The 26,777-nt window shown below is 40.6% G+C and overlaps 1 protein-coding gene across 1 annotated transcript in view; it reads left to right on the plus strand.

Moving 5' to 3' along the window:
* Window positions 1-26,777, plus strand: part of LOC132073288 (potassium voltage-gated channel subfamily KQT member 1-like) — a 401,881-nt gene that overhangs the window by 197,885 nt on the left and 177,219 nt on the right. Inside the window, exons 13-15 of the mRNA XM_059472242.1 lie at window positions 18,253-18,328; window positions 21,863-21,957; window positions 22,944-22,984. Of these exons, the coding sequence (XP_059328225.1) occupies window positions 18,253-18,328; window positions 21,863-21,957; window positions 22,944-22,984 (212 nt within the window). The remainder of the gene's footprint in view (window positions 1-18,252; window positions 18,329-21,862; window positions 21,958-22,943; window positions 22,985-26,777) is intronic.

Consider the following 26,777-nt stretch of genomic DNA (forward strand, 5'->3'; position numbering starts at 1 on the left):
TACCTAAGATATGGCATTTCCTAAACTCTCCTGGTTAGAGCTGCCACCCTGACATTATTTTATTAAATTTTGTCAGCAATTTTTAATTCTGGAATGCATTTGCTGTTGTTCAAGAAACAAAAATATACTTTAGCAGCAATGACACAGTGACATCCTATCCTTGATTCAACACTTGAGTTGTAAAACTGTTCTATGGGCCAGCTGGAAAGGAGATACAGAAAAATAGTATATAAATTCTTTTTTTTTTTTTTCTCTTTCCTCTCTTACCAGAATCTATTGCAATGGAAAACAGAAAAACTCTATGTAGAGACATGGTTTTTGGAGATCTGTCTCTAATATAGGTGTGAATATTGGTGTTCTTGATTCTTTTGTTTCGAGGAACACCTGAGATGACCTTAAGTTTGTTGTGTTTAGAGGTGAAACATGAACTACAATAAAATTGTATGGAAAGAAGAACAAAAATATGCCCTTCCTCCTTAAAAAAAAATAGAAATTGACACAAGTCCAAGGAGCTGTTGCTTGCTGCTGATGGGAATGAGAGGAAGAAAAACTATTTCCAACTGCTGGCAAACACACTAATGCTACAAGGGAAAAAAGTATTTGGGCACACCTAAAAGATTCATGGTGATTAGTAAATTGCTGGAGTAAATTCCTAAACCTGAGCCCATGCCCATAGCCCATCAATCTCTCTGTGCTCTTCTCTTGGCACTGGGCAGATGCTCAGTGTGTTCAGCACAAGCACCCTGAAGGATTTTGGCATCCAGAGGTGTGGGATTCCTGCAGAGAAGGCAGGGCAGAGAGCAAGCTTTGGCAACTGGCATTTGCAGGTGGTTGTGATGCATTAGGATTTTAGCCTTTATGTATTTTTCATATACTTGTAATCCTGCAATCCTTTATTTAGTGTGTAGCTCTAAAACCCCATAGCCTGTCAGCAACTGTTGCCCTGACTCAAGGATACCTTACTACTTCAGGCACCAAAAGTTATTAAAAAAAAGGGAGTTTAGGGTTAGCAAACTGGGGGTACATGGCTTCATTACCTGAAACTGTAATTGGAGGATTATGTAAAAGGACCAAGCTTATATCTGTGTGCAAAACTTGTGACCATCGTCCATCTTGGGTCTAGCTTCTGCGAGGTTTTTGGGTGATCAAGGTTTTATATTGAAGGTCTTTAATAAATACTCATTTTTATTCTCTTAATCTTGTCTAGGTTTTGTTTTAGGTAGCCACTCCAAGGTGTCAGTCAGGGCCAGGCAGTGTGAGCAGGGTGGGGAGCAGGGGCTGCAGTGAGGAGCTTTCTCCCATGGTAGCTGGGTCAGCAGAATGAGGTGTGAGTGTGAGCTGGGCTCAGGGCTGTCTGCAGCTGTGCTGAGCTCCTGGGAAAGCTGAGAGCTCCTGGGGACTCAAACTCACCTGACCATGGTCTTTGGGTGGGGTTTGGAGGGGAAACAGCTTTTCATGAAGACACACAGGAAAGTGCTGATGCTGTGCCTGTGATTTGGGGGCTGTTTGGAGCCTTCTTGAGGGAAAGCTGCTGTCATTTAAGGGAGTTTTGTGTCAGCAGAAATGGTGGAGGAGCTTCTACTGTGAGTGGCAAAAGCCATTGGGAGTCTCCAGGTGGGGCTGAGCTCCTGACTGAGGTTTGGGACACCCCAAGGAGTTCCCTCAGAAATAGATCTGGGACCACACATTGTTCTGAATGCTGCATTCATTTTCTGGCTTGTGAGTCAAATTTATTAACAATTTGTGTGCTTGGAGTTTTTTATGCTGGGCAGCACATCCTGCTCTCATTAGTGCTAATTGCTATAGGAAATATGCACATAATCTCCCATCCACTGCCATTTGCCTCTAACAGCATCAGCTTCTAGACAACAAAATTAAGACATGTATGTAATAAAAGAAAATGCCTACAACTTGACTTTATTCCACTTTAGATCTCAGTGTTTTCTAAAATGTGAAACTGCTTGGTATTAATCAAGCCAAGCTGGTTAAATTTGCCTTTTTGATATCTAAAATGGAACTCTGTTTTATAGCTTGAAAGATTGTTTTTTAAGAATATAAAGTTTTGAGAACCTTTGACTGATCTGTCGTAAAATATTTTACTGCAATTTCATTTTCCTGAGCAAATATTTTTAGAACATTAACAGAAATTTATGGCATAAATTTCAAAGCCTATCTTATAATTTCATGTACAAATATTTTTATACGTGGTCCCAAGGAAGTTAAAAGTGTAATGTTTTTATAGAAAATATACAATACACCATATACTCTCCATACAGTATATATTATCTAAAATGAAGGAGGAGGGAAGTTTCTTTCAGTATCTCCCAGAAAATATCTTTAATTTAGAATACAGCTGATAAATGTTAGCAAACTGAAATTTTATTTTGTAGAACTGATACACCAAGAAACTGAAATAGAGAATTAAGAAGATGCTTTTGATGGAGATTAAAAAGCAAAACAGTGACTGCAAATTTAGGAACTCTGTGTGTTGCAGAGAGCAGCCTTTAGTCACTAAATCTTCTGTCCCACACATCATCTGTTCAAATTTATTGCTTTTCACAGTGAACAGTCAGAAGTTGCTACTTACAGAATATTTGGGGAGAAGCTTGTGGTGCAACTTAAACCCGGAGTTTAATCCTTGCTTCAAGCCCTCACCCTTCTATTGATGTTGTTAAAGCCTAGACCTGAGCTAAACTCCCTCTGACCTTCAGTGAGGAACGTGCCAATGCCCTGTGCTCAGCATAAGGAGATGAGTTCTACCTTGCATATAATGTAAATAGTATTTATGCAAGCCAGCTCCCAGCCAGCCAGTTCAAGTGCCCTCATTCTCAAGTCAGCACGGGCTGTTTTCACTGCTAATTTGCCCTCCTCCCCTGCCAGATGCAGTTACAGCACTTGCTTCTCAAACCTGCCAGGCTTCCCCTGTTTTTTCACAAGCTGTCAGATGCCTGTTGTGGTGTTCCTGAGCTGAAGGAGTGAGTCAGGCTGAGGCTGAGCCAACACAAAGCTCTCCATGGCTGATGGGCAGGTCCTGCTCTAGCTGCACATCCCTCCCTCCCTGCTCTGTCCATCATCCTTGGGATCCAGCTCTGAGCCAATTCACAAAGCTGCATCAGTCTCACTTCAGTGCCCCAGAAAATCATGGAAAATATGATTCTGGGAGGGATTGAAAAACACCTGGAAGACAGCACAGTCATTGGTCACAGCCAGCATGGCTTCATGAAAGGAAAGTTCTGCTTGTCAAATCTGATTTCCTTCTACAACAGGGTAACCCATCTAGCTGATCCAGGGAAGCCAGAAGATGAACTTTTTTGGAATTTAACAAAGCTTTTGATGCTGTTTCTCACAGGATTCTTCTGGACAAACTGTCCAGCCCACAGCTAGATAACATGATGGGTGAGCAACAGGCTCACAGGTTGGGCACAAAGGGTGACAGTGCCTGTGGTGACATCAGGCTGGCACTGATGGGGCTTCTGCAGGGCCCCATCATCAGCCCTTGTGCTCTTCAACTTCCTCAGTAATGACTTGGGTGCAGCACCCTGAGGAATACTTGGTCAGTTTTCTGATGACATTAAACTGGGAGGAGCTGTGGACTCCCCCATGGCAGTGAGGCCCTGCAGAGAGACCCCCACAAATGGCGGGGCTGGGCAATCACCAAGGGACAGGGCCAGATTCTGGGCCTGGGATGGGGCAGCCCTGGATGCACAGACACACTGGACAGCAGTGCCAGGGAAAGGGACCTGGAGGGGCTCCTGGTCAATGGCCAGGTGGACATGAGGCTGCAGTGTCCTGGAGCAAGGAGGGACATCCCTGTCCTGGGGGCATCAGGCACAGCTGGGCCACAGAGGGATTGTCCCACTCTGCTCTGGGGCAGCCTCAGCTCTAATATTGTGTGGAGTTTTGGGTCCCACAATATCAAAGAGACATTAAACTATTAGAGAGCATCTAAAGGAGAGCATGAGGATGGTGAAGGGCCTTGAGGGAAAGCCGTGTGAGGAGCAGCTGAGGGCACTTGGTCTGTTCAGCTGGAGGAGGCTGAGGGCTGCCATGGCAGTCACAGCTTGTGCTGAGGGGAACAGGAGGGGCAGGCCCTGAGCTCTGCTCTCTGGGACCAGGGACAGCAGCTGGAAGAGCCTGAAGTACTGTCAACAATATAATGCCACTTTTCAAAGTGTTTCTTACTGTGTGACCAGGTCAAACACTGTAATCCATTGTGGGAAGAGTCTGAGGAGTTTTAATTCTGGTGCTGATTATTTCTTTAACATGCGTGTATGTTTATGGCTGGTTCATCTAACCAGGTGTTGGATTGTTATACAGTAAAAGTGTAGTGCTCTTGCTAGGAATTTGAAAGGAGATAGCCAAGGACTGTCCAGGAGAAATATTCATCATTACCAGGAGACATTAATGTTAATACGAAATCTACAGACTTGGAGGTGGGGGCAGCCTAATTCTGATTTTTGACAGGAATGCTCAAGTTTAACACCAGGTTATTCTTAAGGATTTCAAGATTTCAGATTGTGATTACTATTGAGTTTCTTTTAAATCAGAGCTGAACAGAATAATTTGAATATACCTCTAACTAGTAAGTCCTGTGATGTTGGGCAAGAGAAATAGCCCTAAACACTTTGAGGACCATTAACTTTAATTTTTGCCCGATGATGAAAGAATAGTCCAGGTGTTTTGTCTGGGCTTTACAGTATATTTCTTTAGTAGTGAGATGACTTTCATTTGGAAACATGAAAAGGTTCAAAATTAAGAAGTGCTGCTATAATGCACGCTTAATTCTTGAATGGAAAACATCTCACTTTACATCTCATTTCAGATTTTCAATGGCAAGTGTTATGGGATAGAGCAAAGCCTGCATTAAGTGAGCAGTTCCTTATTTTCTTAATGCATTTATGCTTCTGACATAGTCTGTAAAAGTAGTTGATGGCTTGTCTATTTTTGCCCCATGTAAGATATGAATGTGAAGTTTTGCTTCACAAACACAAAATTATCCCGTGTAATGTTCACAAGAATAATCAATCTAGCTCTCTTAATGAAATCAAACATCTACACCTTTTCTCAGTTATGTTTTTTTTTTTCAGTACTGTGTAGAAATCTGACTTCTCACAGATATATCTGATTTGCCTGTCTCTCATTAAAAAATCCCAGTTTGGGCACACTCTTCTTTTTAAGGGTATATTTCACCTTTACTAATATTACATGACTCTCTCAGTTATTAATGCAGTCAACTCATAAACACAGTTTAGGGGGTACTGGCCTTGGAAGAACTTTCCAGGAGACCAATATATCAAATCAGTTCTGAAGTTCCTTGACCTCAGGATAGAATTACAGGTTTATAATTTACTCAACACTTACATGACCCAGAGAACAAAGGATTGCCAAGTCAGTCAAAACTAAATTACTCCTGACCTTAAATTTGTCATTTTCATGCTATTAAAGCTATGGCTAAATCTCTCCTGAGAGTTTATTTTGAGCTTATAAATCAGGGGGTTTTTTATTATTTATATTCATAAATATTTTTCCATATTTATGTTCACTACCTAGAACTTTGCATATACTTTAGTGCATGTTTAAGTATTTTCTGAAATTCACCAAAGAGCTTAACTCATGGAAGTGAATTAAATGTGGTGTTTTATACATATATGTGTCTGTCTCCAAAATGCCCAATTTTCTTGTGATCAGTATGAAAATATGCAATAAAATCATGCAGAAATAATGAGGATAAATAACTGAAGAACACTCCCTGAAAAGAAACACACTTTTAATTGCATAATTGGGCTACCATATTGCAAATTTTAATGTTTAATATGGTTTGATACCTGTCCACAGCCTCTGCTCTCAGGGAAATAACTCATGTACAGAATTACTTGGATGTGGGTTTGCAGAATCAAGCCCTTCATTAATTCTGAACAGATCTTGGCCTATGCAGGTATTTTTCCTCAGTCATTTGGAAAGTTAACTAGTTCGCCATTCCCTAGGTACTTCCATTAAAGAGCTATTTTGGAAGGTGTAGGAGAGGTGTGTAAACACTTCAGGGTTTCACTTTGCTGCCAGGAATGGAAACTGCACTTTCAAAACGCAACCTGAGGTATCTGAAAAACAGCACACAGGGATGATATATTTTTTTAAAACTTTCTGTGCATTTTCAAGTGTCTCCATAGTGTGTAAGTGTCCATTATCAATTATCTTGATGACACTTTATAATTTTGGGGAATTATCAGTTATCACTCAGACTCAACAGGTTCACCAGTACAGGTGATTATTCTACAGAGAACACATTTTAAAATAGGGTTGGGAAGAATAAAATGGTTTTATTTCCCCTGTAGTTCTCACAGCATGAGACTTGAAAACTTGAGAAAGGTTGAAGTGATGACAATAGGAATTTTAAGATTGGAAAAAGACCTTAAAACTTGAGATTATGAGTCTTCATGGTTAGAGGACTGGTAATAGGAGAGTTGAATTATTTAGCTAAATGTGAAGTAGATCATGCTCAAAACTGTTCCTGTCTGATTCCTGTTTTGTCAGCCTCTGCTTGGTGTCATGTGAAGTCAGGTACCTTTGATTCATGGAATGTTGTGTAAACGTGTGTTGATTTCTATCTGTTCTGGTTTGCACTTCTGCCCTGAGGTTTGCTTTGAGTTTCAGGTTTGGGCAAACTGAAATTGTCAAAGAAAATTCTCTTTAATTTGCAGCCTTTCAAGTGGTTTTGTTTCAAATCCATGCCAAACCTGAGATTTTGCATAGTTTCTTTTTGCATAATAGCCAAGCAAAAAGATAAATTGTGTCAAGCTCCTTTGGAATGGGGTTGAAGTTTATAGTTTTGTGAACTTTTAGAAAACTACACCTGTAATTCATTATCAAGCCAGCTCAATGGTGTGAGGACTTGTTGGAAGACAGCAGAATGCTGGGAGACTTCTGTGTAAGAGAATTAAATTAGAGGAGAAGAAGTACATTTTTACTTCAGCTCCACATGTACAGAGGGTCATGACCTATTTCACTTTTTGGAGCACTGAAATTTTGGGCTTGAGTACATAAATGCTTGAGCTGCTGCATCATCTCTGCAGTAAGTTCCTTCTGATCCAGAATAAAGCCAGTTGCTCAAGGAGAAGACAAAACTGATTTGAGGCAATTTCTATATATCAGTTCCTTGGATAAAGAAAATAATTCCATATTAGTGGGAGTACTGACAGCATCATTCTCAATTTTTATTTCATTCTTACACAGGGCTTCCAAGAGGAGTTCTGAGATTGTTGTCAGAGAACAATCAGTGGGCATGTGTCAAATGAAATAAAGATCCCCTTGTGATCTGGGGATTGCTTTGTTTGAACATATTTCTGTATCTAGATCTTAAAAACAGCCTTCAGCAGTGCTAACATAATTAATTGTTTATATCAAGTGTTCTAATTGCAGCCATTCAGGTGGTTAGCCACTTTAATGAGTGCATAATTATTTAGAAACACTTTTGATTGAAGTACTGGCATCCTCAAGGCCCAATTAAAAAAACCCAAACAAAACACACACAAAAAAATCAAAACCCAAAAGGTTGAGACTTTGAAGCACTAATAGCCATTATCCTGCTAATTAGCTCACCTCCTGCACTCCAGAGTAAATGGCTATCTTTTGCTTCTACCAGATACTCATTTGCTAATAACTTTCCATGAAAAAAAGAGCTGATGATCTTTCAAAAGAGGGGGAAAAAACACTTAAAAATTGAGTTTTTCCATGACAAAACTTTAGCGGGCAGTGGAAGTTTTATGAATTTAATTTTGTAACAGAGGAGTAAAAACAAAGCTCTTTTGATGCAGGCAGAATTCAGGACATTGTTATCAGTGGAAAATTGTCAAAGCTCATTTCATTATTTGAACTGAGTCTTCCCAGGATGATTTGTTGTTTCATGGGATTCATAGCATGGATATGTCATTCTTCAGTAGTATCCTGTAAACCAGTTTACATCTTTTCTGAGACATGTGGTCTTCATCCTGCAGCAGATGATGCAATGCAGGGTCTGTCTGCAGGGAAGAGTCCCAGTTACAGGGAGGAGAAAGGGCATAAACCAGGTAAAATGTATTAATTTTATAAGAGGATAAAATATTTTTTTTTTATCAAAAGTGCATTTAAAATGGAGGGGGCGAAATTTAAGCATATTATCATTTCAGGTTCAAATGCTTTCAGAATCTTTTGTTTTGTAATGACTTCTAAAATATTTTTCCTTTGTGTTAGGATGGAAACAAAGACAGGAAAATCAGAATTCCCCAGAGCACAAAGGCGCAGATTTCCTCACTTACATTGAAAACAGAATTTTTCCTGTTCTTTAATAGTAAGTCACAAGCAATTAATATATGAACACTTTCCTTCTCTTCATCCACTGGCTGAGCTAAAGGTCTGCCAGAAAAATAAAAATGCCAAGAGGATAGCATCTTTTCCTGAAAGTAAAGAAAAAAATGCACAATCTCTGAAGAGAAAGAAGTTTCTCAATGAGTAAGTGAAATCTCTTGAAATAAGCAGCTCAGCAAAACTTCTGGTTTCAGTGATTGTTTTCACAAGTGATGCTTGCAATTTCTTCACAAGATATTTATTTCTATTGTAAACTATTGATAAGCACTGCATATTTTCAGTATTAGGCAAGTGAGACCTGTAGGATTTTTATGCATGTTCTTACATGAAATACAGAGTGGAAAAATAATACGTGTCTGTGGTCACGTAAAGTTCCCTCTGAGATTCTATGACTATGATCACTGTTGTCTGCAAAACAGTTCAAGCACATTAATTTTTTTTTCTTTTTAAAGATACATGATTTTTGTCTGGTTTTGAAGTGGCAGTTCCTCCAGTAGCAAAGCAATATCCTTTCTTGGCACAGGGGTTTGTAGAAACTGGCATTGGGGCTCAAAATGGGTTGTGATAGAAGTTTGCATGGACCTTGAGGGGATATCTGTGGGTTTGAGAAGACTTTGAAAAGGCAAATCTGCAGGTGATCAAAGAGGAGATCCCTTTGAGAACCAGTTTTCAAGGGGCTTTTCTGCTGGTATAAACTGGTTGTTGTGTCCCAATGCTCGATACCAAACATTAACAAAGAGCGAAGTAATTTTCTGTGAAGGTGGCAAGTTTCAGCCATTCACATCCCATAAGCAGCTACTCACAAACACCATTCTGTGTGTCCCCCAGCCTGTGTCCCAGCTCAGCATCCAGGTGGGATGCTCAGGATTTCTTGCCATTGTGTGGAGGCCCATGTAATTCTCTGCTGAGTGTTCATGCTGGGACATTCTCAGGATCCCAGGTGCCACCAAACCTTTTTTGCCTTTGGTAGCTGACAGTGACCAGGATCTTTTATTTCCTCTGTGCTCTGACACCTCTGGGAATGATTAGGTTTTATTTCCTCTACTCTGTCTTCTTACCAGAGTGTCTAAAAACTCCAGCCCTGTTCTGTACTGTCCTACCATCACCTCTTAGTGGTCTTTTTCAGTTCTGACTGAACCTGTTCCTTTGTGTTCCTGAACTGAGTATTTTCAAAAGTTGTTCATAATTGTGCTGTGATGTTCATGCACCTGCCACCCTCACAGGGCTTTTTTTGCTGGTGTTCCCTTTCTAACACTTCCACACACAGACCTTCCCATTCATTCTCCATTCTAGCCAGTCTAAGCCTTTCCATTATGAGTTTCTGTAATTACTGGTAGCATGATTCAAACCACAGGCAGAAAAATAATGAAAAAAAAAAAAAAAAGTAGGATTTCAGTCTCCCCTTGCAATTCCACAGAGGGCAGTACTGTACTCTCTCCTCCCCACACCAGAGCCTGGTTTCCCTGCCAGGCCATGGGCTGTGCATCTGGCACCCCTGAAGGTCCCTGGAATAAAGATAGGCCTGGAAAAGGCTAAAATTGCTCTGCTACTCCAGTTGGAGAGAGGAGCCTAGAAGCTGAATACTGACAAATTAAAATAAAAAATAAGGCACTTTTTAACAGTATATAAAGGTCTTTCTATCAAGGCCAGTTGCCTTTCTGGAAAGTTACTTTAGTCCTACACAAGGGTTTTGGCTCACGGTAAGGGCAGCTGTGTGAAATGCAATCCCCTGCACTGTTGAGCAGGTCACATTTATGATCTAATGGTCCTGTTTGGCTTCAGATGCTCTGGGTGTCTTGCATTGCCAGGATCTGGTGAACAGGGAACTGATTCCTACATGGATTGCTCAGGTGCTCAGAGGAGGAGCAGGGCAGGTAGGGAGGGGAGAATGCTTTGGAAAGCAGCCTCTGCTCAGGGCTCAGTGACTTGGCAGTTTATCCCAAGCTGCAGACCAGTATCCCTTGTTTCTTATCACCATTAAGGGATAAACATATTATCACTACTATTTTTTTTCTTTTCCTGCTGACTCATTCTATTAATAAATTACAACTTCATTTGGGACTGCTAATTGCTTTAAAATCCCCATGACAGCTCCACGAGTTAAACAGGTTTTACACCTATTTTATAGACATATAAACTAGAGCACAGCCAGGTAAAAGAACTTGAAAAAGATCACCAGGAAACAGAGGGGCCAGTCACATCAATCAGTTCAAGAAACCAGGAGTTGTGTTTCCACAGCCCCTGCTGCAACTACTAAATCACAAGAACTACTAAGGAAAGATCCTGCCAAAAGCCACTGGGTTTTTGTTTTTTAAAACCACAAGAAGCAGTTTGGGTTATTCCACAGGGTCTCTCCCTTGCACTTGGTGCTCATTAATTAATTTCATATTTTTTAAAAGAAATGCGAAGCCTTGGGCAGCCCAAAAGGCATTGAAGTTTTAATTCTCAGAACTATTCCCTAACTTGACTGTTATCCAGTTCCTATTCAGGCAAGATAGGAATTAAGATTAATGACCCCAAACAAACTGGTATTTCAGAGAATCAGCCTTTGCCAGGCATTATATTCTCATGACAGAAAATCATTGAGGCATAAATACAGCGCTCAGTCATTGGTGTATATTAACAACACCACGTTGTTCCCATAAATGCTGAATACAGAGAGGAGGAAAATGAAGTCCTAAAGTTAATTAATTTTGGTTGTGGCATGTTTTTTAAAGTGAGCAAACCAGAACCTGTGGAATAAGGCAGTGTTGCACAGATGTGAAGGCTATTCAGATTCCAGAAAGGTGTCTCTGGGGAGTTGTTTGGACTTGGTGATGGCTGTCTCTGCAGTGTCTTTTAGCAGCTAGATGGTCTGTAGGCATTTTTTAAAAGATGAATTGATGAAGATCAAGTTTTAAGGAGAGAGAATTTTAAAAAAAAATAAATTACTTGGCTGCTAGGATCAGTGAATATTGTAATATGTGGGATAAAACATGTCATTATCTGCCAGTATCTGTCCACATCCCAATAAGGGGTTTGTGGTTTAAGGGTGTTTTCTAAGCAAATGAGAGCTGGCATGGAGACAGGAGTCTTTCACCTATCCTGGGACCAGCAGTAGTGATGGTCAGAGCTAACACAGGAAGTTATTGTGGCAATTTCTAGAAGCTGTTTGCTCAGAAAAAAAAGGAAAAAAAAAAAGAAAAAAAGAAAATCTTTCTGTGTTTGCATTTCCACACTGAAAAGACATTCCTATGACATCATCTTGTTTGTTCTGACATTGCAAGAATGGAAGAAATAAAATGGCAGAAAAGAGACCAGGGACTTTTATTTTGCTGCCAACAAAAAATAGAGGAAAGATGTAACCACAGTATCCAATGGCTACTTTAATTCCCAGAGACAGTTCAGCAGATGAGTTGTTGTCCAAGGGCAGTTGGGCTCCCAGACACAAGAGCATTCTGTAGTAAGCTTAATTACTCACTTTAATTATGCATTTTAATTAGCAGGGGACCAACACAGTGCTTTTCTCCCACTTTCTCAATAAACCCACTTTGTAATATTACAGAACAAACTTGTAACTGAAAACTCCAACTGTCTGCAGTTGAGAAAAACAACTCCAAGTCCAGGGGCTTTTCTTCTTCATGAAATCACATTCAGTGAGCAGGTCACATCCACCTCTGAGCATTTTCAGGAGCTTTTTGCTTACTTTATTCTGTTCCTGGACAACATGAAGAAATCACTCTGTGCTGCTGCTTCTCCCAGTGGTGTTTCCTTTGCCAGTATATTGTCTGCCCTGTTGTTGCCTCTAAACATGTCCTAGTTCTTCCTCTTCTGGTAGTTTGCCCTCAGAGCTGTTGTCCTGTCTTCCCTGCCCCTAAATTCCCTGCTGTAGGAAATCTGCTTTGTTTCCCCTTCACTTCAGGGAAGGTCAGGTTAGAGGGGCAGGTAGAAGTAGAGGCAGCTGTGTTCTGAAATGAACTCAGAGGCAGCAGTGTATGTGGGGTGGGTGGGTGGGTGAAGACAGCAAATGCCACAAAATCTTCAGCAAAACAACCAGATCCCAGAAAGCAGCCCCTCACAAGCTATACTCTCTCACAAGCTGTGCTCTCTCACTTCTGTACTTTTTCCTACCCAGGACTGTACCTGCAGAGGAGGGATTTGCAGTCTGCAGCATTCCTTCACAAACTGAGGCTGTCAGCAGAGCCTGGTGAAGCCAAAGAGGCCTCCAGGCTTCTCTGTTCTGAGAGAAGCCAATCCTAATTTATTTGTAGCTTTGAGCCAAACACAGGTTTGAAAAGGTTCAGGTGAGGATATAGTTACAATAGAGGTGAGGTAGATTTAAGGTGGAGTGGTGATTAGGAATAAAGGGAAAAGTAAAGCTGTGCCAAAATTTTCTGAAATGTTCCCTCAGGTTTCAGTACAAATAGCATCTTATATACTTTCCATCATGTAAGGGGTGGAAATGCTCCAGAAGTGTCTGTTCTTTACAAGGCTTTGATGAAATATTACAAGGCTGGAAACCTCTCGTGTTATATTTCTGTTGTGCTTCTCTGCTGCTCCTGGCCTGGGATGAGCTCTGGAATCAGGATCATTGCCTGACAGTTCCAGGTGTTTGCATGTCAGACTCAAGCTGCAACCTTCTCTTAACTCCTGTGGTTTAAAGAGCTCAAGGCATTTTTTCTGGCTTGGCTTGGCTGAAGGCAATAATATTTTCATTTATAGGGAAGGTGGTTTTTTTTTAAATTTGGATATTGCAGTTTCCCTTAGTTTTAAAACCACATTATATAAGATCCTTTCCCTTGTGATGAGAACCATTTTGTGTGACTTCATATGGCCAACTTCTTCATCTGCCTGCAAAAAGCTCTCTAATTTTGTCTTCTTTCTGATTCCTCTGCTCCCACCCTTCTTGTCCCTTGTTTTCCATGCAAATAAGATTTCCTTTAAATTTTACCAATGAAATATCAGCCCATTTGAGATAATTGCCCATGGGGAAAAAATTAAAAGTTCAGACTAGGAATCAATGTTCTTCCTGGAAATAGAGCTGGAAAGTGAATAATCTTAATCAAATGTGATGGGAAAGCAAAAAGGCAGATGGAGGGCTGAGTTCTCAAGTAACTTCTGTACATTTCAGTTGCCATCACTGATTTAGTCCCTGTTTTTGCTGCCTTAGCAACTAATGCCAAGTGGACAGCTCCAGAGCAGATGATGCTGTTTGTTACTCTGGGCAGGAGTTACCAACCATCCAGGGACCAGTATCAAAACAGAGTTAGTGTGACTCTCTATGTGTTTTCCTGCTAAGCCATGAAAATCTGACAAATGAATGAAGCTCAGCAGTAACCCACATATTGTGAGTGTGTATCCGCAAACCAGTTTTGCCAATTGGGACAGAGAGCTATCATTGGCCTTGCTGAAGTGGCCTTTGTTTTCCACAGCTCATGATGTCACACTGAGTAACTCCTCTAATGCATGACACCTGAATAAACTTCAGGAAAACCAGTGTGGAATGCACATTCCACTATCTGCAGCCACCCTGCAGCCCAGCCTGGGCAAAGTCCCTTCCCTGATCCCTACACTGAAGTCAACTCTAATGATTGAAAAATGCTGCTGCACTGAAAATGCATCCCACTTATCAGGCTTGTTTGGAGACTTGAGCTGGACCTCAGCATGGCCTGCAATAATTGTAATTCTGCCTGGCTTTAGGTATTTAAGTATCTTTTTTCACTTAAAATATTCCCAAGCACATTAGGCTGGAAGTTATCAGATTCCATGAAGAAGAAAAAAACGAGTACATCTGAACTGGTCAACACCAGCTTTTAATAAACAGAATGCCATATCAAAGAAAGATTATAAAAACATCCCACTGGGATAGTTTTTACAGTTCCTTCGGATTGCATCATCTCTATTTTCTCCTCTGGTTCAATTATTTCCAACAAAAAAGAAAATGTTTGGCTTCTTTGGCTCTAGCTACAGCCTTCCTGCAGTTAAAAAAAAAAAAAAAGAAAAAAGAAAAAAACAGGCAGTCTTAAATACATCCAAGTGTTTTAACTGAAAGTGATGCCTTTCAGTGCTGTCTGAGCCCTGAGCAGAGGAGCAAGCCCAGCCTGCAGTGGCCCTTGGGCTGTCCCACCAGGCTCTGCACCCACACAGGCATAGCCAGAGCCTGCAGGGGGGATTCTGAGCCAGTCCCCTTCCCCAGCCCTTCCAGAGAAGCTGCCAAGTGATCCTGAGCATCCCCCCAGGGTGGAAACTGTGTGAACATCCATGGATCCATGGTCCAAGACCACCACCCCCTCCCCTTCCGCCCTGCCCTACCACAGGCACAGCCCAGGAGCCAAAGTAGGAACAACTCCTTGTAATTTAGGATAGTTGGGAGCCCTTTTAAAATTGAGCATCCTGCTGAGAAATCCTTGAGTAGAGAGGTGAGGAGCACACACTGCCTTGGGTCCTTTTGAAGACACCGTTGGAGATGATGTCAGTACAATTTATAGATCCAAGGATATGTTATTTCAATAGACATTTCATGGTATCCATTATGTTACAGATGTTGCAAGCTTCAATTATTAATTTATGTGCTCATAACTTTCCCAAAGCCAGATCACTTCTGTTCAAATTTCATTTTGTTCTCTTTTACAAAGTGTTGTAAGGGAGGATTTTGACAAAACGTTATTTCCTGCTATTTATGTTAAAAGATTGAAAAGCATGGAAGTGCCAATAAAGCTCTGATTATATTCTTTTGAGCATAACACACAGAAAAAAACAACTCAGCCAATACTAACCACTCACCTCCCTCAGTGTGGACTCCATCCTTATGAGGAGAGCTTAAGCTTGGGTTTCTGGGTAGATTTTGAAAAATAATTAAATGTTTGAATGAGCTGGAAAGCATCTCCTTGTGTGTGTGTGTGTGCCACTGCCCCCTGGTGCACAGAGGAAGGAGAGTTTGGCTGCTCTGTAGGGACAGAATTGTGGGCACCCACACACCCACTGCTGTTCCTGCCCAGAGCAAGGGCTCAGGTCCTGCTCTTTGGGAGCCAGGCTATGAAAGGAGTTAAATCCTCACCCCCGAGGGAGTTAAAAACCACAATCCCTGTGTAGATCTGTCCCTTTCTGTATTGTTTCCATAGAAAATGCCACATGGAAAGAGTGTGGGGTCAGTCACAACCCCTCAGGCTGTTGTCTCATCAGCTGCTTATCCTAAAATATCTAGGAAATTTGCAGCAAGTGGTGCTGTGCTCCTGCTGAGCACCACCAAAGCAGGGCCCTGAGCATCTCTGATCATTTCTTCTCTCCTGGTGGATGTTTCTGGCACATGGCAGACCCACACCTTCAAGCCTGAAAGAGTTTTGCCCAAACCAGGGGTTTGGGATAAAACACAAAGTTTAGCAGGGTAGATATGTTGGGCTGCATTCAGGGATAAATGTAACCTGGTCAGTAATAGTTGTAATTATCTATTGTGGATATTAGTGGTCAGAAACTTATGAAAATCAATTAAAATCACCAAAAAAATTGTCTATGATCACACCCACACTACCCCAACCTCCCATCAGGAGGATAGTTCTGGTTGCTGTACAGAACAGGAATTTATCGCATCTGGAGCTGCTGTGCTCCCTGGGGATTTATTGGGACAATTAAGATGACTTATCCAAATGTCTCAGTCTATGGATTTGCACCTTTTCATGTTATTTTTCCATCAAAGTCAGGTTTCACACATTTCTGACTCTCAGTGACCATCAAATCTGAGCAGTCACTTCTATTTCAGAATTTTCTCCCAGTGAGACTGGTGTGAGTTTTGCCAATTGGAACATGATGATATCAAGTGCTCTGGAATGAACAGTTGGGTGACCTTCTTAGCTGTATTTGACAAATAAATTACTTTTCTCTCTAAAAATGAGGCCTGTTCAGCTGTGCATCAAGTCCCAAGAGTTCAGTCTCATTGTTTTGAAAACTTTGGTTTGATAACACAATGGAAAAAGTTCTGTAGCCCTGATTTGTGCTGAAGGGGGGAATTAGGATGAAATTACTGCCTTGGTTTGGTTCCATCTCTGACTTATTTAAACTTGTCTATTTAAGCCTGTTTAAACAGTGCCTGAACTATCTCATATGGTTTAGCCTAATAAAAAAACCCTCAATATGAAATTTTATATCATTTATTTCTAAGGGATAATTTCAAGTTTTTATCTTAACTGCTACACAGGGGAGGATAGGCTAACCCCTAAACCTTAAACTGTGATTTTTTTGGTGGTTATTTAAAAAAAAAATGTTGTAAAGGCTGACAAAGATTTCTTTATCAATTCTGTGCCATTTGCAAGCAGAATGTCATCTCTGTTCTAGTCAGCAGCCACAGGAGCTCATCTGGGGCCCTGCATGTCAAGCTGAGAGCTTTTTTTCCACCATAATAAAGGTCCTGCAGGCTAAACTGCTGCTAGCTCATCAGTGACACTTGTGAAATCCCCTTGATGGGCTTACACAAATGTAAAGATTCCTCCTCAGCAGTGCTGCTGATGGTGCACAACAAAGGTAGCTCTTCAGTCATGCTCACCCTGCTTTGTCTCCTGTGTGTTTGCATGTGTGAGCGTATTTTTGTGGAGATCTGCATGATATACACAGATAAATGAAATATGGGCATATAGGCAGGACAGACAGCTGTTTATGCATTTATGTAATGATATTCTGGGACTTGAAGTGAAAAGAGCAAGCAAAAGCTACTGAAAGCTTATTTTAAAAGCCTGTGGCTATGGCATCTTCACCCAATCAGAAGCTCTTAGGCACAGTGTGGGATTATTGGGGTACCAGGAGTTGGACTCAATGATCCTGATGGGTCCCTTCCAGCTCAGCATATTCTAGGATAAGCACTCTTTTCCCCAAAGAATAATTATAAAAATGAATTAGTATGCTAATTCTTACAACACAGTCCCTGCTTGTTTATTTCCTTCAATTTGAAATAATCCACTGTAACCTTTCCACTTTTTAAAGACTGTCTCTAAACTGTGGCACCCAAGTAGGTGGTCAAGCCAATACTTCCTTTTCCCCAGCCAGACACACTGGGAAGAGGCAGCAGATTGTGTTTTCAGGAGATTCTTGCTGGAAAGCTTTCCTGGGATTATCATCACATGTCAAGGATGATGTCCATATAAAACATAGATTTCCCAACAATTCAACTTCCTTGGAAAGAAAATTTTGTTTTCTTTAGTTCACTTATTTTGAATGAATAAAGGAGTCCATGGGGAAGGAGTCAGTCCTTCAAGAAAATACTCGTTCTTATAATTAGCATGTTCCTGCTTCCTTTCTACCCTGCCAAAATTCACCATAAAGAAGAGGTGTGGTAATTAATTGCCTGCCAAGTGGCACAATTAATGTTCTGCAAATGCAGGATCCTCTAGGTGAAGTGATACAGCTGAGTTATAAAATGTCTCATTCTGTGTTTGGATACCAGTACAGACACACACAATGTGCTGAGAGGATGTGTTGTATTCATTTTTATTTGCTTTTATTTTAGGACACTGATTTTTCTTTCCTTCAAAGTACTTTTTGAAGGACTTAATTTCTGTGCAATAGAGCTCACGGGCAAACACTCAGTAAATGCAAAATAAGGAATGCATTCATGGTTCTAAAAACATTTAATATTCTTGAAACTGATGCCAGTTGTGTGCATTGACAGTAATCTTGTCTAATCCCTTCCACATGTATTATCTTTGTACACCTGCTTTCATTGTCTCACTTATCAGTTTTGAATACTTAGAACCACAATTTGCAGGAAGGCAAAGCAGCAGAACAAAGCATCCACACACTCACAGCTTGCTACACTGCAGTTTTGCATTGTAAAGATAAAACTCAGTTGTACATTTCGGTGCTCGGAGTCAGCATCTTCCATTGAGACATTTTTCCTCCCTCCTGCCCCCCCAGCTGATGTCTGTCTGTGTTTGTGTTCCTTGGCAGACTGACTGAAGCACACAGAACAGCTGTGAAAGTCATCAGGAGGATGCAGTATTTTGTGGCCAGAAGGAAATTTCAGGTAAGCAGCAGGATTGATCCCAAGCGCATCTCGTGAGCTCGTGGGACATTGAAGGTGCTCTCAGAGGGGACTTGGCTTGGTGAAGGTGGCTGTAACAAGTCAAAGGTGTTTTTGAGATTCGTGGGCTCACACCTTTTGTGGATTTTTTAATATCAGTGATCCATGGATGTAGTATGCTACAAACTCCTGACTTTGAGGAGTCAGCATCATTATTTTTACTAGTCATTTTTTACTGCACTTGGTTTTTGGGCTTCTGCTTGTTTAACTGTACTGACCAATACTTACCCATCCACTAGCAGAAGTGAAGAAAAACACTGGTGTTGGGGTGAAAAAACCTCTGTCAGGGTGTCTGCAAAGATGAAGAATGTTATCAATCATCTGATCAATTAGGGAATGTTCAATTCCATGCTGTGTATGGCTGACAGATCAATAGGCTTCACTGATGAGTACTGTGGGTGCAAAGTTGCTTTCCCAGGTGTGACTCATGTCTCCAAATGTATTTCCCAGAAAGGGACCTCATAGGCCATATTTTATAAAATTGAGGAGCATCTGCTCTCTGGAAATTTGCTGTCTTTATGAAGTGCTCAGTTAATTTTCTCAATCGGGTTACAAAGTGCTCAAACTGAATGTGCTACATTGAAAATACTGTTTCATTTTGCCTGCTTAGTGAGACTTTTTATGATAAACCTTGTTTGGGATGTGATCCTGATATCATCATTCTCATCATCCATGGGCTGGAAATGCCATGGAAATGAAAAATTAACTTCTGGACTGATTTTCAAAGCCTTCATTATTTCCATCTCAAGGTTCATGCTTTTTTTTGTTCAAGAGGATGCACTGCAAGTTAATGGCCTTTCATAATCCTTTTGAAGAGGTTTTAAGAAAATAAATCAAAAAAACCCCTACATTTCAGGGAAGTTTGATTAGAGCTGAGCACTTAAATGCATAGAAGTATAGAGTATAGAAGCCTGAGATAAGATCCCAACATTCAAAAGACTCTAAATTAGGGCAGATAGAACATTTTATATATTTCCTAATTCCATGCAGACATGTATCTTCAGATAACCCTATCTTTTCAAATAAGACTAGGAAAAGTCAGTTTGTTAAGCTAGCAGAAAACAGGAGAGCAGGATTATATTATAAATATACCAGAGAGATAAACACTATGGGAAATTAAAAAAAAAATAAAAAAGGAAGAAGAAAATAGGGACACTAGTTCTGTAAAATAAAATCAGTTTCTAAATGAATTAGGATAAAAATTAGGATATTTCAAACCACTAGAGACCTAATGTTCTGGAGCTGTCAGCTAGTGGCAGTCATGCCAAACCTTAAAAACTGAATTTCATCAATTTATGGAGAGAATTCTGTGGGTCAGTGACAGGGTAGAAGAAGAAGAAGGAATAATTTTTTGTTTCTTCCTTTCTTGGGGCCATGAAATAGAGTTTATAGAACTCTCCATTCTAATTAGATTTTGGAAGTTCAAAGCTGGGTAGTATTATTTAGTTTTGCATGCTGAATGTGGAATACTGAGCTGAAATGGCCAGGATTTGGGATTATGAACAGAATGAAAGTCAAAGGAGTTGTTCAAGTGCTGCATTTATTACACTTCTCTGGAAGCCCATTACCTCCTGGCTTCAGTTGTATCATTCTAGCATTTCCTAATAAAAACATGACAGGGGATTGTGCCAAAGTTTGGCAGGACATAAGATGCCCAGATCTAAATCTTTGTGGAAAAAGAGGAGGGGAAAGAGGTAAAAGCTGGAGGGACTTTTTTACTCAGCTTCAGAGAGGACTCAGGCAGATTGCAGCACTTTGCAACTGTAGGAGCTGATGGTTTGGTAAAAGGGATAACTGTCAGAGGACTTCTTTTGAGGGGGAAAAGAAATTTCACTGGGAAAGAGTAGAATTAATTATGCACATAGTAGCTCGTTGGGGAGAGGGGAGGGAAAAGCTCCCCGGCACATCCAGGCTCTGCGCCATGCTCGGTGTTTAAATAGAGAGTGTCCAAAGGAAAGGACACGGGATTTAGCCAAAATGCTCTCCAGGCACCCCCCCCCTAGTCCATCTAAAGAGTGATACTGGCATTGCTTCTCGGGGTGAAGACAATGGGCTGCTTTTCTGGCCAGAAATAGTGATGTGTCAGCGTCTGCAAAATGTGGAGCTGGGGAAGGGGGAGAAAGAAACCCGACCAAAAACCGAACGATGAGCTGAAAGCTGAAACCTCTCTCCCCCACAAAGCCTCTGCTCCCAAATGCACTCAAATGCACACACACGCCTTCAAAGCCACAACTCTTCTGAAAGTATTGGTGCAGGTATATACTGTGTGCAGGGAAGGAATTTTGTCACGAAGAACTCTTGCTTCTTCATTCACTTCACAGGATTTGTTTCCATTCCAGTTCCATGCTTTCATTTGAAATTTCTAGGATTGTGTGGCAGCCTTCCAAGCATGACTCCAGCACATACTGTAGGTGTTCAATGCATGTGTGCAGTGGGGCATGCTAATGGCTCTGGCTGAGGCTGTGACAGAGTGCAAACAGACAACAAGATGACTAATGAGCTGTTTTCAGTAATTTTCAATTACTAGATTTGCAGTTTACCTTTGCTTTTTTTCTCCCCCCCTTCTTTTCTTGAGTCAGAGCCAAAAAGGGAGACATTTTGCCCCACATTTCCCATAAGGGTTCTCAAAATGCTGGTCTTTCCAACAGGCCATGATTTGCATTGATACCTCCCCACACATGTTGATTTTACTTGCTAAAATTTCACTGTGCTACACTGTTTATAACCACATCACTTTCTGCAAATTCTCCAGACTTGTTTTGAAAATTGGCCACAGTAGTTGCAGCAAGAAACCAAAGCTTGGCAGAAGCACCTTGATTCTCATTAGGATGGGGAATATAGCTGGGCAGGTGGAAGTGTTTTCACTCTCTTGCAATTTTTTTATCTGCCTTTTTTTATTTTAATTGCACCTTTTTTCCCTGATCTCAAAGGTATCACGAAAGACAAAGGATGACAAACAAAACCCACGTGCGGCAGTCTCCTGACTTATGCAGAGCATCTGTCATCCCTGTTCCTCAAGCAGCAATATTTCTGTCACCAGACATCTCTGCTCTTCAGAGATGTTTGATTCTGGGTCCAAGTGCTCTGACTTGGGCCAATCCCTGGGGTTCAGTCCCCTGACATTATGATTAACACATGGCTTTGGAATGAGCCAGGAGATACTGCACATGGGAGTCCCAGATAAATTATCCATCCTGGGTTTGTGTTTCCCAAATATACTGTGAAGGGCTAATATTTTGCTCAGTATGGAGTAACATGAAGACATGACTCTAACTGACAGTAATGGGAATCATTTGGCTCCGTCTCCACAATATTCACTCCCACAATGGCTGCAGGGGTTTTTTTTATTCATTACAACAACTGTTGTAAAATGGCAGGCGAATGGGCAGATAAAAAATAGAATGAAGGTCTGTCTGAAAGAGAAATCCAGTTTGGCCAATGCTCACCTTTCAACTTGCTGCCTGCCTCCTTTCCCAGCAAGCTCGGAAGCCGTACGACGTCCGTGACGTGATTGAGCAGTACTCCCAAGGACACCTCAACATGATGGTTCGCATAAAGGAACTTCAAAGGAGGTAGGCCCTGTCTACCTCATGAAATATCTGATTCCTCCAGTGCCAGCTGGCTTTAGGAGAGATGTGTTCTTAATGAACAGTAATTGTCCAAAATTGCAAGCACAACAGGGAGCACAATATCTGGAGGATTTAACTTGGAGCCATTTTTAACCCTTTTTATGACCAAGTTTACAATTACTCTTTATTCTCCTCTCCTTTTTCTCCAAGTGGAATTAAAAGAAATGAAGGTGCATGCTGTGAAGTTTATAGTGTGATCCAAGCTTCTCTGTCCTCTTCTTAGAAAAGGAAAACTTTTCAAATAATGATTTACCTTTCTGTTTCCACTCTGTGGTTCTCCACAACTGAAAGAAATCTGTTTCGCTTGTGCTGCACTATCTGGAACTTTTCCCTGTCCACATTCCTCCATGCACATGCTTTCTCCAAGTTTGGGGTTTGCAGCTGAAATATTTTGCCGCAAAACTATTCTCTTCTGTTTCAGCACAAAGTGCTTTTCTCTTTACAAATTAATGCTGTGGACTGGGACACCAGAATGAACTCCCCTGGCCCTTAAATTAAATGAAAAAAAAAAAAAGTCCTATTGAATGGAATCTACTGTGTCAACATATACAGATATTAAATCCGCCTGCATGAGGCTCTAGGAATAGTTACAAATGTTATTAAGAAGTCATTCTGTTTGTATAGTCTTTGTTATTAGATTACATAGGACACAGGAGAACTATGTTTTAGTTACAACTTGAAAGTCTGAGAAATATTAGTACTCATGAAAATAGCAATAATAATATGGTTTGATTTTGGAGGAAAAACTTTTAAAGAGCTAAACTGCTGACTGTGTGTGCAGAAAGTCATGCTAGTCTCATGTTTTTGCTTGTTTTGGTTTGGGTTTAGAGCTACTGTAAATTCTCATGTAAATTGTGCTCCCATGCTTAGCAACGGAGTTTAAGTTGTTTGGTAATTGCTCTGCTGGTAATTTTCTGTTTGCTTCTCAGGTTGGATCAATCCTTGGGAAAGCCAGGTCTTTTCCTCCCAGGTATGGTGACTGCATTTTATGCAAAATTATTATCTTCATAACTTTGGGAAAATACCCTTGGCTACAGTAATGTGGATTTATAATGCAGGCAATCATACATGAATGTGATTCTGTTAATAAGCCCTAGAATGCCTGTGTAAAGAGAAATACTTTTCATTCAGGTGATAGGGGAGTAAATGGAAATTAAGAATAAATGTTAAAATGTATATTAGAACATGATGAGATGGAAATATCCTGAGGGAAATCCTTCTACAAAAATAGTCCTTCTAAATCTTTTGGTCTGGATGTGGGATTACAATATATGTTTATTCCACTTAAAAAGGTTTCTTCCTTCCTGAACTCATGTCCCATATCCACAACTGACTTGGAGCACAACTGAGTGTGGCAAAATAATTGCAGAGCCTCCAAAACATGGCATGTTGTCAGTGGTTAATATTATCAGAACAAGGAATATCATTCAAAACACATTTTCAACATCTGATTGCTGCAGAAGGCTCAGTAGTACAATCCCTTTTCCCTGTAGCTGGTTTTGTACCACAGGAAAAGAATCTGTCAGCTTGAATACTTCTATAAATATTTATGCATGGGATTTCATTCCAAAATGTGCAAGCTAAATTTATGGAAAAACGTCCCTTACCTCCAAGAATGTATTATTTTATTTCAAGTATAGCATTACCAAACTGAAACTGCAATTTGTGCTTGAAAAGACTAGTGTTAGAAGCACTTTTTATCAAGCAGTTTCTAGTTTCAGAGGAGGTGAATAATTAGAAACTCATCATAGAATTACGTTCTGAGAGGTTCAAGAAGCTGAAGATGTTCAGGAAGTTTGGTCTCACCAAATCTTGAGTCAAAAGGGTCACAGAAACCACTGGGAGGGTCTTAGGTGGGCCTGTGGCTTTGGAAAAGTGCTGGAAATAATCTGAGGTACCAAGGAGCTGACTGGAAGAGGTAGAATGGTGGTTAGGGATGCAGAAGCTGGTGACCTCAGTTAGGGGGTTGCAAGACCAAAACCAGAAGTTATTTGATCTAGTTATTTTATCTAAACCCTCCACAAATCCAAAAATAAGATAAGTGGTTCCAGAGAAATGGTGTGCAGAACTGAACCTAGAGTTAGTTTGCAATTGCTCCTGGTGTTATCCAACCCAACTTTACTCCCAGGATTTTCCAAGTGGTGAACAGTGAAAAGTGGGTGCAGTATTTGTTTGTTTGTTTGGGGTGAAAACAGACTTTTTTTACTGTCCTTCTATAGAAAAAGGTTTATCCCTGAGTTTCCCTCAGAATGCATGGCTTATTCTATATTGAACATGGATTTTTTATATAATACTTTTCCAGGCACTGCTAAAATCCTCATTTTTTAACAGTATGGGTGTTTCCCCTAGACTGTGTTATTTTTGTACAGATGACAAGCAAAAAAGAAATGACAATGCAAAGAAAATTAAACTGCCAAGGAGAAAAACATGAAAAGAATTTTTCTTTCCAGCTCCTTTTATTTTTTTTCCTGTTTTATTATACTCCCATTCAAAGAATTTTAAGGTCTGATTCCAAGCCCATTGAAATGAACGGGATTCTTTCCAGTGACCTCAGTGGGGTTTGGATCAGTTTTTTTTATTGAAAAATCCCTGTTGTGGACTTTGATAATATTATATAAAAGCAATTGAAGCCTGTCTATAGTATTATTACTTTTCAAAAGTGAATGATGTCATAAAAGACCCAGAATCTGAATTTACTGGAAGCAATTATTGTTATTTTTCAAGTTAGTTTCTCTGAGATAAAAATGCACTAAAAGCTGTGTTAAAACAAGATAAGGATACGAGAAGAGAATAAAAGCCATGCTGGGTCAGAGCAGTCCTGACTCCAATGGGGCCAAGAGCAAGGTGCTTTGGGTAATGTGTAAAAAAAGCCTCCAGCCTTCCTGTCAGCTTTCAGCCCATTGCACATCAGAGGTTTCCTGACAAGATTGCAGTGTATTTAGTCTCCAAAATGTCCTCAACGAACTTGCCTAATTATCCCTTTAAACTTACAATATCTGCCATATTTTGTACAAAGAATTCTAATTCCACCTTCATGTGTGCATGTTAGGAAGAATTCTCCCTTTTTGCTTATTTTGGTCTTGGCATCTCCTCCCTTTCTTTGAAACTCTTTCAAGCAGGAGTTGATTTAAAAACACTAAGATAATGAATCAATCTTCCAAGGACCTGGACCCTACTTTTATGAGTGTATTCAGAAGACAATCTCTGAGTTTCATTGGAGGCCTGTCCCAGTATTCCAGGGGGGACAATTTTGTCAGATGAAACAGATTCCTGTCATAATAAACATAATGGAAACTGTTGATGTAGAGGGAAAGAGCATATTAATTGAATTTATGGAATCAACAAAGTAGACACATACAGTGATACAAATAAAGAGTGTCATTCTTGACCTTCACTACACATGATGGAGTTAACTGCTTTTGAATGCTATTTTTGAGACTTACTACAGCTTTTCAGGGGCAAAGGTGAAGAATAATGCCAAGGTAAAACAAAAGATCCAGTGTTTGGGTTCAGAAAAGTACACAAAAAGCTGATGTTTATCAGCAGTTTATCTGAACCTCTTGGTTCTGTATGACACGGGTGGGAATACCTGAAGAAAAGGGCTTTCTTGCAAAATTCTGACAGTTCCATTATTTGCTTTTTTTTTTCCCCATTAAGTGCCACCTAAGCTTTCTGATACTTTTTCCTTCCAATCTGTTAAAAAGAAATTGGGTCACTGTATCTTTTAAAGCATAAAAAATATGCTCAGCTTAAGTTTTATCTTTTTTAAGTCAATTAATATTTGAAATGAGAGGTACCCATATTTCTGCAAGAACTGATTTATCCCACCCCTCCTGGAGGTGAAAATATTTTGGCAGTTTACCTTTTAGGCTGTCCAAAGGAAATCACAAGTACCTGATCCAGGACTATGCCTTACCTTTTTTAAATTTCTTCTACCAATCAGCTGCAAAAGGCTCTGGCTGACAAGAAAAGAGACTCCAAATAAAAGTTGCCATGACTGAGGCAACTTTGTTATTTGCTATTTTTGGGGTGTGAAGGGGCAATCCTGACCTTCTTTTTCAGCAGCACGCACAGTTTACAAACCCAAGAATCTAGATCTTGCCACAAACTCATCCTAATCATCCCTGGATGGAACTTTGGCAGAGCTAGAGCAAACTCAGGTCCAGGGGGCTGCATTTACACCCAGGTAGCAAAGAGGAGGCAGCAATGCCTCCTGGAGGGACTGTTCTGCTTTCTGAGATACCATTTACAAAGGTGTCTTGGTTTGGAAAGACAGGTGTCTGCTAAGGAAGGCAGGAGCCTCCCCTGAAATGGAAAAATGTAAACCCCCCCCTCTCCAAATTGTTATAAATTTGAAATTAGGGGCTCTCAAGCAAAGATATGGGAGCAGGAAACAGCAGTTCTTTATTAGGGAAGAAAATAAAAAGATAAAATAAACAATGCAGTCAACTAAAACAACACTGACAGAGTCAGAACATGACCTGACACCCTGTGGGTCAGGGTGCTGGTAGCAATCCAACTGGGATTGTGGCTGCAGTCCTTCTGCAGTGTCAGGTGGGGTTCTGTTGGAGCAGGGATCCTGTAGAAAAGGATGTATTGTTCCTCTGAACATCCAGTGGAAGAGGCAGCAGCTGTTCCTCTGGGAATCCAGTGGAGATGCTGTGCTGGTGTTCCAGAATCTCCAGATTCTATCCAGGTAGGAATGTTTGGCTCCTCCCTCATGGCAGAGCATGTCACAATGGGTTGCTTTAATTCTTATCAGC

Source organism: Ammospiza nelsoni, chromosome 5, assembly GCF_027579445.1.
Source record: "Ammospiza nelsoni isolate bAmmNel1 chromosome 5, bAmmNel1.pri, whole genome shotgun sequence".
NCBI classification, from domain to species: Eukaryota; Metazoa; Chordata; class Aves; order Passeriformes; family Passerellidae; genus Ammospiza; species Ammospiza nelsoni.